The 13,043-nt window shown below is 42.4% G+C and overlaps 1 protein-coding gene across 1 annotated transcript; it reads left to right on the top strand.

Annotated features, from left to right (window-relative positions):
• Positions 1-9,334: 9,334 nt before the first annotated feature.
• LOC121372206 (basic proline-rich protein-like) lies at positions 9,335-10,312 on the top strand (the record flags this gene model as incomplete). Its single annotated transcript, XM_041498491.1, has 1 exon — positions 9,335-10,312. A coding segment is annotated over one exon (978 nt), but the record flags the coding sequence as incomplete, so codon positions are not given.
• Between the last annotated feature and the right edge of the window lie 2,731 nt (positions 10,313-13,043).

Genomic DNA, 13,043 nt, shown 5'->3' on the forward strand with positions numbered 1-13,043 from the left:
GTTTCCACCAATTACTCCGGACGGCGACTGGCGGGCTGTTCACGATCATTCATTCATCTTCCTTTCCTTCATTCCCTCCCTGACTTCCCTTATATCATCCTCATAGTTAATCGCCCTTACCTGCTGCATGGATAACTTGGGGGTGGTCGGGATGGGGGGGGGGGGAGAGACGCCGTGGTAGGGTGCTATTTGGGTGCGGTAGGGTGTAGGCGGTTTCGACCGGTAGAATGCCTGTTAGGAGGCCTCCATCCCCCGGCACTTCTCGTTGGCACTAACAACATACACCATTGCGAACATACATTATATAAGCATTTATATTCACTCCAAAATTGTGAACATTTCCGTCTCAGTTTTTTGCTATATGACCGCATCTAGTAGTACCGGTCCGAATAGGTGGTTCATTAACCGATTCACTCCGGCTGTCACTTGCGCTATATACCCATGTCCCAAAAGGTCGATGCATAATATTACAAAATAACATGGACAAAATAACATGGGCAAAATACAGCCAGAAGGCATACCATTAAACATACATATTGTTTTAATTCTTCACCATTTCCTAGAAGTGAATATGTGAACCATAACATGTGCCACAATTAGGAACTAAAGTGTTCTGTGTAGTGAGACCTTACCTGCCTGTTGGATCGCTGACCGGATTGGACGCGACGTTCCCCCCTTTGCGAATCCTTACCCTCCTGGGCCCGTATTTTCGAAGCTATCTTAGCGTTACGAAATCGTAAGATGATCGTAGGTTGTGACGTCACTACAGCACACGCCATAGTGACGTCATAGTTCACGATGATTTTACGATTTCATAGGCTAAGATTGCTTCAAAAATATGGACCCTGGGGCTCTAAATAATTAATTAATTATATTGTTGTTTTTCTGCTCTCTCGCCCATAACGAGTTTTCACTGGCATCTGCATGTTTGATCTCATAGGCGATTTCACAGGTGTAATCCTTGGAATTTCCACAGAATTGTCCACAGACATCTTAGGTGTAGATGGACTTTCCACAGTAAGCTTTTCTTTCGCAGAATCATTGTTCACGTGCCCTGGTGTCAATGATTGTTCACAAACATCAGTTTTCGAACCAATCACAACTGGTGGTTTATCTGGTGTTTTTCTCAAGTGGACTCTGTTTCTACGATAGACACCATCTGAGGTTTTGACTTCATATGACCTTTCATCTAGTCTCTTATTCACTATTGCTTTCTGTCACACTTTTGTTCGTTGAAATGGTTTCATTCTCACGACGTCTCCTTTTGAAAGTGGTTTCAATTCTTTTGCTGATCTGTTATAATAAATGTACCTGTTTACTTTGTCTGTCTTTGAGTTTTGCCAACTCAGCATCTTCGTTAACTGCTCTCAGTTTCAACAAAGTACTTGTAGTCGGCAGAAGTGTTCATTAATCGCTGAACTGGACTGGAACCTATTCCTTGTGTGGGTGTATTGCGATAATCCAACAACGCCATGTACTGATCTGCACCAGAATCTTTTGCCTTTCGAAGCAACTGTTTTGCTGTCTTCACCGCTGATTCCGCTTTCCCATTTGCTCTTGAGTTGTATGCACTGAAAGTGTTATGTTCAAAATCCCAGTTTTGAAAACTTGACGAATTCTGCTGTAAATTGCGGACCATTGTCACTGATGACTGTCTCAGGTATTCCATACCTGGCGAAATGTGCTTTCAGTTTGTTTATCACTGTGTTTGCTGTTGTGTCATATAGTCTATCTATTTCCCAAAACTTGCTATAATAATCCACAACAACTAAGAAATCTCTTTTCTCAATTGTGAACAGATCAACTCCAACCTTTTGCCACGGTCTCACCAGAATCTCCTGCGGCATCATCGTTTCTTTTTGCTGTTCAACCTCATACTTGCAACATGTTTCACACCTTGATATGTACTCCTTAATGTCACTAGACATCCCTGGCCAGTACAAACTTTCTCTCGCACGTCTCAGACATCCCTCTATGACAATATGTGATGTGTGAATTCTCTGTTTCATCTCTGCTCTCAGGTTTTTCGGAATAACCACTTGTTCTGAACGAAAGATCAATCCATTCTGGACCGAAAGTTCATCTCGCACATGAAAATATGGTGAAACTTCCACAGGAAACTCATTTTAATTTTTTGTCTCCAGCCATCCTTGAAGAATTACTTTCTTTAGTTTCTGCAATGTGTCATCCTTTTCTGTTTCACTTCGAATCTGTTCCAACCTAACACTTGTAATTGGTAAAAACCTTGCCATGTTAATATGTTCGAAGTCAGCTTGATTCTCATTCAGTGTATCAGGTAAGTATGCCCTTGATAGTGTATCTGCTTCCCTTTCTTATAAGAGATCTGCACGTCATACTTTTGCAATCGTAGAAGCATACCTTGAAGTCGTCTCAGAGCATTGTGAAGTGGTTTTGAGACTATATTTTCTAGTGGTTTATGATCACTCTGGATATACACACGTCTTCCATAAGCATACTGATGAAACTTTTCAAGTGAGTAGACCACTGCCAACATCTCCTTTACTATATGTGCGTAGTTAATGTTCGACACTGGTTTTCCACACTGCAACAAAGCTGCACCAAGCCCTTTAGAGCTTGCGTCACACTGAATAGTCAGATCTTTGGATGGATCATAGTAGGTCAGCACAGGCGCCTCAGTCACCATCTGCTTTACTCTCAGAAATGCTTTCTCCTGAGCATCTGACCACAACCATGGAGTATCTGTTCTTGTTAACACTTCAGATAACTTTGGCATGAACTTAGCCAAGTAGTTAACAAACCCATTAAACTCGGTACTTCTTCCACGTTTCTTGGATTCTGCATATCCAATACAGCACGAATCTTTTCTGGGTCGAGTTTTACACCTTTATCTGTTATCAGGTGTCCCAAGAACTTCACTTCTTTCTGACACAGTTTCAGTTTATCTTTGTTTATTTTCAGGCCACGTTCCCAACATCTTTTCAGCAAACCTTGTAGTTTTTTTTATCATGATCAGCTTGAACTTCTTCATCAGTGTCTCCTCCTCCAAAGACAATGATATCATCTGTGACACAAAGCACTCCTGGAAGACCCTCTAAAGCCTAATGTAAATGTTTCTGAAATATTTCTGGTGATACACTCAAACCAAATGGTAGCCTACACCATCGGAACCGACCAAATGGTGTATTGAAGGTAGTCAACACACTGGATTCTTCATCAAGCACCAAGTGCCAAAAAACCAGCACGCAAGTCAACAGTAGTAAACATTTTCGCCTTTGAAAGTTCTGGCAACATTCCATCAATAGTTGGCATTTCATAGTACTCACGCTTCAAAGCTTCATTAAGAGGACGAGGATCAATACATATACGTATCCCTCCATTTTTCTTTGAAGTCACTACCAAAGTGCTCACCCAATCCGTAGGCTCTTCAACCTGGACAATAACACCAAGTTGCTGCAATCAATCAAGTTCATTTTTAAGATCATCTTTTACTGAAACTGGTAATCTGTTGTGATGAGACACAACCGGTTCGAAACTCGGGTCAACTTTCAAATGGACTTTCCCTGGCAGTGTCCCTAATTCACCCTCGAAAACATCTTTAAAGTTTTCAACAATTCTCTCTGATTGTGTAAGACCAGCATCCACCTTTGAAACACGTTTGAAGTTTTCTGTATTTACTGTAATCAGCTGCATCTGCTGACTAGCACGAGCACCAAGTAACGGCATCAATTCCTTATCTACAACCATGAACTCAACATTGTACTTCTTCCTGTTCGAAGGATTTCTCACAATCACTCGACATATACCTAGTGGAATAACCTCTGTCTTGTTCCACATCTGCAACGTTTTATTACACTGTGTCAACTGATGGTTTGCAACATACTTCTTTGGCAGAATATTAACCGACGCTCCACAATCAACTTGAAACCGTACGGGAATTGAGTCTATCGTCATTTCCGCAAAGATCTCTGCCAATTTAGGAATTGCAACCTTCTCGACAGAATTCACAGCTTCTGGCTTCATGTAGCGTAGCGTAAACTCTATTAACGTGCCTCTATCCAATTAAGGTTCAGGCACGTCTCTCCCACACCCAGTCTCTGGCATGGCCAGTGGTCGAGTGTGGGACAGATACTTTACTTTTTAATGGGGCAATTTTGAATTATTTATAAAAGGCATAGGGGGATTTTGATGCGTCGTTGAAATAACCTATGGTATTTAAATAAAAATTAATTTTAATTACTTTAGTGTGACGCTTTTTTTTGACTGGGCATTTCCAAACAGGTAAATGAAAAATGAAAAATGAAAAATTACACAATTTATATGCCCTTAAAAAGATTAAGTTTGAAAAAGATTATATACCCTGGACTGATCCAAAACTATGCCTTCGGGCCAAGTCCAAGGTGAAGAACCCGCCCCAAGAGAAGAACCCGACACCAAACCGACCCCAAAAAGGAGACGAGACACCCCGGACCTACCCCGCCCCAACCACGGGTGGACTGAATAAAAACACCCGAGGACATTTATTTAATTAAAAACATCCACCCCCATACACAATTTATTATTAAACTATATTAAAAAGAGAAAAAAATAAATAAAAAATAAACCCCTAGGTTAAAAGACCGAGCTTCAAATTATATTTAAAAACATACAACACACAATAATTAATAATAAAACACATTTACAACAATATTTGCTTTTTTTAAAATGATATAAACACATTAAAAACTAAGGTTAAAAGAGGTAGTAAAACGGGGAGCAGGAAAGTGTCACTGCCAGATGACACTAACCACCACCGAGCCACACAAACATACATCATACATCCACCACCAACAAACTACACATTAAAATAACTATATACAACAACGGCAAACACTAAAAACTACCCCCCCCCCCCCCCCAAAAAAAAAAAAACAAAAAACAACAACAACAAACAACAAAAAAACAAACAAAAAAACAAACAAAAAACAAAAAACACACACACAACCACCCACAACCCCACACCCACCCCCCCAAAAAAAAACGGTTCCTGCATGTCAAAAAGTAACACAGAGTTAAACAGCAAGGGCGTGGCGCCCACAAGAAAAAAAAAACCCACAACAAAAACAAAAAAACAGCAGCACCACTATGGTCGACGCCAAGTAGCCAGAGGAAACAGACAGCTATGCCTAATCCCAATATTTTAACTCTTTGAAGCTAAGGGGCCTATATATGAACTCCTGTCTCCACAACATAGGAGACCAGCACTCTATCAATTTTATTTTTAATATTTTTATCTGGATTTAATAAATTTTTAATATTAAAATTCATATTATTATCCTCAAAAAATTCCATCATTTTTTCCCTATTTTTGTCAAATTTTTTACAATTAAATAAATAATGGTTTACATCATCAACTGCTTTACAACTGTTACAATTGGGAGATTCACTTTTCCTAATTATAAATTTAATATTGTTAAGTCCTACAGTGACTCCCATTCTTAGTCTAGTAATAATTTTGGTAGCTTCTAAGTTGAAGGATGTTGGTCCCCGTGTGGAGACGACGGGTTTAATATTGGCATGCCATGCCCTGGTCCTGTGGTCCCAGTCGGTTTGCCACAGTTTAACAAGGCATGGGTTAACCAATGAGCAGGCCTCAAGATAATTATATTTAACATTAATGTTAACAGCTTCATTGTTTAAGGATTTCTTAGCATTTAGGTCAGCTAATTCATTCCCATAGATACCAACATGAGCAGGTACCCATTCCAGAATTACTTCTCCACCCATTAAAATAATCTGGTTATAGAATTTAATTATATTGTTAATTATTTTTGGTCTAACACTATTGGAGCCCCCAATGGCCTGTAGGGCACTCAGGCTATCGGAGTATATAACGTACTTTAGTGGTTTGTTACCCTGTTTAATATTAATAGAAATCCAAATAAGAGCATGCAAAATGGCTAACAATTCAGTAGTATAGACAGAAAGATTGTTTGAGAGCCTAGCTCTACTAATAAATGGTTTAGTGTCTTTTAGAACTACGAAAGCCATTCCTGTTTTACCTGAGATTGGATCTTTTGATCCATCTGTAAATATATTTATGTATTCCCCATAAATGTCTTCATTTACTAGTCTAAATATAATATTCTTAAACGGGGGAAACTAATTTTATCCATTTCATCTTTAATTTTAAAAACAACTTGGGGAGGCTTAATTAACCAGGGAACATTCTTTGATGTAGTATTAGATGTGATCTTTAAGTCAGCCATATTAAAAAGTTCTAAATATTTGTGAGTATAAGAAATGACTGACATGTTTTTATCAGTGAAAGCAATCACATATATAGGCTTTAAAGAATTAACAGGACTATTTGGTACTAAATTTTTTATTTTATAAAAAAATTGCTTAATTCGTCTTAGTGGTAATGGGAGAATTCCCAGCTCAACTAGGATACTGTCATATGGGGTGCACACTGACGCCCTAGCTATAATTTTAAGTGCATTATTATATATTGAATTTAACCTTTTTAGCTGGGCCTCAGAAGCACAGCAAAAGGCCTGTGCTCCATATTGAAGTCTGGATACTATAAATGCTTCAAAGACCATGAGCAGAGTTTTTCTATCTGAGCCCCATAGGGTAGCTGATAAAACTTTTAATAGATTTATATAAAATTTACAACTATTAACAGTTTCTGTAATATGGTCTTTAAAATTGAGACTCTGGTCAAAAGTTACTCCAAGGAACTTCACTCTGTAGACTTGGGTTATACAAATATTATTGTAGTATAAATTTAATTTGTGTTTAGTGCGGTTGTTTTGATTAACAAATAAAATACAATTAGTTTTAGATTGTAAAATGGTAACTCCCCAGGTTTCAGACCATTTTTGAAGGTTGGCCATATCTTTTTGGAGATCTTTTTGAATATGTTTCAATGTTTTACCAATTCTCCAAAAAGCTGTATCGTCTGCAAAGAGCCCGATACTTAATTTTGATATATTTGATATGTCTGAATCAGTTAAAACCTTGGCCAAATCGTTTATAAAAATACAAATAAAGTTGGTGCAATAACTGATCCTTGGGGAATTCCATTTTCTAAATATAATATGGGAGAAGAAAAACCATTAAGGTTAACTGAAAACGTTCTATTGTGTATAAAACAATCAATAAAATTAAACGTCTGACCTTTTACTCCCATATTATAAATTTTAACTAACAACCCGTGGCGCTAGACCATGTCATAAGCCTTTTCGATATCAACAAACACCCCCGCCACCATGTGTTTCTTCCGAAAAGCATCTTTAATTTCGGTTTGTAAACGGACAAGGTGGTCAGTGGTGGAGTGATGTTTCCTAAAACCACTTTGGAATTGACTAAGTAAATTATTACTTTCCAAAAAGTGGGTAAGGCGATTGTTAACCATAGTTTTCATGGTCTTGCACACACTGGAAGTTAGGGATATAGGTCTATAATTAGTAGGATTGGAAAGGTCCTTCCCCTTTTTTGGAAGGCTGAAAACTTCAGCATGTTTCCAAGCAAGGGGGATGTAACCTTGTTTCCAAATTAAGTTAAATAACTCCAGGAATAGCTCAAGGATAGCTATTGGTATATTTTTAAAAAACAAATAACTAAAATTATCTGGACCCGGGGCAGTCCCTTTACGATTAGAAAAAGCATTGAGCAATTCCTGGAGTTTAAATGGTAGATTATAGAGTGTGTCACCCTTTGGGCATTTAGAATCCAGGGGAATTTTATCTTCATTTTCTGTTTTTAATTTTTTTGTTTGAAAAACTTTAGAGTAATTAGTAGTTGCTGAGTTATTTCTAAATGTTTGTCCCAACACATTAACCTTTTGTTGATTAGTTAAATAAATCTTACTATTTCTTAAAATATTATTGTGTGTATTTGGTTTCCCCCTGGATTCTTTAATTTTTGACCACGCGTCTTTAATAGAACATTTACTGTCAATTGAAAAACAAAAATTGCTCCCATGAGGCTTTTTTAGCTTTTAATATTTCTGAAGATATTTATATTTAGTTTCTTTAAATTGTTTAACATTTTCACAGTTTTTATCTTTTTTGACTTTATTTCTTAATTTATTTCTCTGTATTTTTAAATTAGTAAGTTCATCTGTCCACCAAGGTACAGAATTAGATTTTACTTTATTATTTGAAATGGGGACTATTGAATTTGCAATTTTAATAACGGCATTAATTAAATTATCACTAAACTTATTACTATTTTTATTTCTAATCTGCCCATGGTCTAATTTATCACACAAGTCTCTAAACTTGTGCCAATTGGCTTTATTAAAATTCCATTTTTTTTATAATTAATATTCTGCCAAGTAGCAGAAGATATAAGTAGTAGGATAGGCAGTGATCGCGACCCAAGTCGTTTAAGGACATTCCACAACTTTGCTTCCATGGTGATCCAGGGTAATGTCAAGAATGTCCGCGATTTATTTCGAAAGAAGGTCCATGCCTCGTTGAGACATGCAAAACTATTTATCCACAATGATTCTTTACTGTCCTTTGTGTATTTGTAAAATTGTCCCCAAAGTAATTTTTTACTTTAAAATACCCCGTGAAATTAAATTACATTAAATTTTACCAATTATTTTTAAAAATTTTCTCCTTGTTTTGTCAGTTGTACCCATTTTGTAAAAATTAAAAACTTAATTTTTTGTGTGGCCATATTTGGATAATCGGAATTTAAATTGGACAAGTTTTGGGTAATGGGAAATCATTTTAAAGGGGCAACCTTTGGAAAATTTGGTAAGGGGCCCTTTTTAACCCTTTAAATTTTTTCTATATAGGTTTTTTTTTGGTTCTTAAATTTAATCCAGGGTCGGTAAACTAATACGAGTTTTTGGTTTTATGAATATAAAGTATACCCATAAAATTTTTTTTTGTTAACTCCATTTTTAATTTTAAATTATTTCTTATTTATTTTTGTTTTTATATATTTTACAATTTTTATTGTTTAGGGTTCCCAAAAAAGCCCAATTTAAATTAAAAATTTCTTGTACAGTTCTGTTTGAGGGAGTTCAGCAAAAGTCATCCAAAAAAACTTTTTCCATAGAACAGTTTTTGTTGGGTGAGCCTAATAGTTAAAGCCCTAATATTTTCGGCCCCCGCGGATGGAAGTTTAATGAAGCCAAAAAATTTTGTTTGGGGTTTGAATACCTTTTGTAGTCCCTTATTATTTGAACCCCTGAGGGGTGGGGTTGCAGCCTTTAAATTGCTTTTTTGGTAGTTATTGCAAAGAACCTTGTTTATTCCCTTACGTGGCCCCGCCCGGGGTGGAGGGATGCACCCCTCGGGTTCCACCCTAGAAGTTCCCCCCCCCCCCCCCCCCCCCCCAAACCCCCCCCCCCCCCCCCCCCCCCCCCCCCCCCCTTCCCCCCCCCCCCCCCCCCCCCCCCCCCCCCCCCCCCCCCCAACCCCCCCCCCCCCCCCCCCCTTTTTCCCCCCCCGGGGCCCCCCCCCCCCCCCCAAAACCCACCCCCAAAACCCCCCCCCCCCCCCCCCCCCCCCCCCCCCCCCCCCCCCCCCCCGGGGGCCCCCGCCCCCCCCCCCCCCCCCAAAAACCCCCCCCAAAAAACCCCCCCCCCCCCCCCCCCCCCCCCCCCCCCCCCCAAAACCCCCCCCCCCCCCCCCCCCCCCCCCACCCCCCCCCCCCCCCCCCCCCCACACCCCCCCCCCCAGGGCCCCCCCCCACCCCCCCCCCCCACCCCCCCCCCCCCCCCTCCCAGGGGGGGCCCCCCCCCCCCCCCCCCCCCCCCCCCCCCCCCCCCCCCCCCCCCCCCCCCCCCCCCCCCCCCCCCCCCCCCCCCCCCCCCCCCCCCCCCCGCCCCGCCCCCCCCCCCCCCCCCCCCCCCCCCACCCCCCCCCCCCCACCCCCCCCCCCACACCCCCCCCCCCCCCCCCCCCCCCCCCCCCCCCCCCCCCCCCCCCCCCCCCCCCCCCAACCAACCCCGGCCCCCCCCCCCCCCCCCCCCCCCCCCCCCCCCCAAAAAAAACCCCCCCCCCCCCCCCCCCCCCCCTTTTCCCCCCCCCCCCCCCCCCCCCCCCCCCCCCCCCCCCCCCAAAACCCCAAACCCCCCCCCCCCCCCCCCCCCCCCCAAAAAAAAAACCCCCCCCCCCCCCCCCCCCCCCCCCCCCCCACCCCCCCCCCCCCCCCCCCCCCCCCCCCCCCGGGGGGAACCCCCCCCCCCCCCCCCCCCCCCCCCCCCCCCCCCCCCCCCCCAACCAACCCCCCCCCCCCCCCCCCCCCCCCCCCCCCCCCCCCCCCCCCCCCCCCCCCCCCCCCCCCCCCCCCCCCCCCCCCCCCCCCCCCCCCCCCCCCCCCCCCAACCCCCCCCCCAACCCCCCCCCCCCCCTTTTTTTTTCCCCCCCCGGGGCCCCACCCAACCCCGGGGGGCCCCCCTTTTTTGGGGCTGGAAGAAGTTTATTGATTTGCCCAGCCCTTTTATGGGTTTAAACGGTTGGCCCCCCAAAGGGGGTGTTTGGGGCGATATAAAACCTTTGGTGGTTTGGGGGCCCGGGTTTCTTTTCCCTTTTGTGGGAAGGGATTGTTTTTTAAATGTCTTTGGTGGGTTTATTTCGTTTGCTTTCATTTAAAACCCTTGTACATTTTAAGGATTTTGGGCAAACGGTTTTAAAAATTAAAATTTAACAGGAAATCGGCAAATCAAAAAAATTTAAGGGCACAACAATAATTAGTTTCAAAAGTATTTCACCCCTTTGATTTAAAAAAGGGGGTTCAAATTAAAAAACAATTCAAAGGGACCCCGACCCGAATGAGTTTTTCCCTTTTTTTGTAAACGTTGTTTATGTAAGGAATAAACTACGAAGAGACTACAATATTTGTGCACGAGGGCCGGTCGTTGGGCGACACCTTCTATCAGGAGTTGTCAGGCGGCTCTGTGAGAATGCCGGATTCAATGGGTTCTACACCAATCACTCCTTTCGTGCCACGACGGCCACCCGGTTGTATGAATGTGGCATTGATGAGCAACTAATAGCTGAACGGACTGGTCATAGGTCTTCAGCTATTCGAGGGTAAGTACCATTGATGTCCTCAGCTAAAGGGCCTTATAACAGTTTTCGGTTGTAATGAAGCCTTTCGGACATTATAATTATAGAACGTACATGCATATATCAAGTTAGGAATTTTCTGCTAACTACGCAATTGCAAAATATCGATAATTCAAAGTTTGTCTTGTAGAAAGTAATTTATTTAGTTTTGGGTTTTTTACCGACACAAATTTGGATTTATTTGTAACTACATGTACTTGTATATATATTTTGTATAATTATAATGGTCGAAAGTAACCATTACAAGGACCGAAAACTACGTCATAAGGCCCTGTAACAATTTAATGTCCGACTGCTTACACTCGCTAAATGTTCGTTATGGATTTTATAGACCCGTCGTGTGAAGGGATATTTGCAATGGTGAAGAAAAAATACCCCCAAAAAACGACATTCCCAGTCTGGAGATCCACGCGGTAAGACGTGTTTGTTTCGCTTGTGCACACTGCACGTGCTTTCGTGTGCTCGACTTGGGGGTCCTTCATTTCGTTGTTTTTGTCAGCGAAATGAAGTTTACTACTGGGATGTATGCGGCCATTGGAACTGATTGAACGCTGGAACGCTTCTCGTTTCGACAGTATGCACCACCAGGATGGATTCTTTTTTAGCGAGATTCCTTGCCTCCACGTCATTTCTCCGTCTGACTGTCGACTTGGTTTTTTTCGTGACTCGTATGACGGCCATTCTGCAGAACGCCACGGTTGTTCGCGTTTAGTCTCTACATGTCCGAGCCTGTCCTAGCAGCACTGGAATATTGACCGCCCCACTCTAAGAAGAAATAGGAAGCGGGGTTGGCCCCTACTACTCTTTTTCTAGACTTTACCTTGCTTTATAGTGATACCATCTCGTATCCTCCGGAGTCGGGCCCGTCCGCACCACTATACCAACCCATGACGACTGGACTATACCCTAGTCTGATACTCTCTCTCGTTCAGACGGATCCGGCTTCTCAAGATCTGTATTTCAGCACAGCACTAAACCTTCAACGTCTATCGACTGTCAATCTAGGGATTTTCTTGACGGGATGCAACCCATCTCGTCCCTTTAAATTGTGCACCCAAACGGCCTTAACGAGGCCACTCGCGTGGACATATCGATCGGACTTTAAACTTTTAGATCTGCGTTCAAAATTTTATGTCGAAATTACTTCTTTTTTTTTTATATTATTAAATAGTCCGATCCTCTCTTCTTTCTCTTATTTAGTTTTGGACTGTCCTTCTAAAATGCTCCAAATTATGTAAATATTCGGCCGAGCAGTCAATTCTTTTTTTTTTTGGCTTGTAACCTTTTTATTTTTTTTATTTATTCTATTAACTTTTTTACTAATTGCTATTTTCAAAATTCTGCCCATTTTTAACACCCCCCCCCCCCCCCCCCCCCATCCCGAGTCAGGCCACCGATCTTATCGGAGGTCGGACTCGGGATGGGCGTGTTCGAAACCCTAGTGGTATATGGGCACGTTAAACTAGTTATCATCATCACCAAAAAACGAATGGAATGTTTTCCAAGAAAATGATATGTAACATGAATTGTCTTATCTTAAAACATACTGCAGCGCTATATGTTTAGCATTCAGGTAATACAATATGTGGGATAGATGTCAGAGTTATATTATCCCACCGGCATTCAATCACCCACCCCTCTCCCCTTAGAAATCGCATATCGGCGTATATGTTCAATATAGCATAGAAGAAAATTACATGTTTCTAATCCTCGTTTGCAGGTACAAAAGGACGAGCGACGATTTGCTCAAAATGGTAGATGACGTGGTACAACGAAAAGTTTCCGCGACCACCAACAGTTTGAAGCCACCCCCTTACAGCACTCCTCTTCGTCAACAGGCCGGTCGATCCGATAATGCAACAGTAATGTCAACAGATGCATCCAACGCCATGCAGCACAGTTGTGTTCAATTCGTGGTTGAGCGTAATGGTACGAAAGTGACATTCAACATGTAAACTGGATAAAAATGCTATTAAAATAACATTT

This window comes from Gigantopelta aegis, chromosome 4 (genome assembly GCF_016097555.1).
Source record: "Gigantopelta aegis isolate Gae_Host chromosome 4, Gae_host_genome, whole genome shotgun sequence".
Classification (NCBI taxonomy): domain Eukaryota; kingdom Metazoa; phylum Mollusca; class Gastropoda; order Neomphalida; family Peltospiridae; genus Gigantopelta; species Gigantopelta aegis.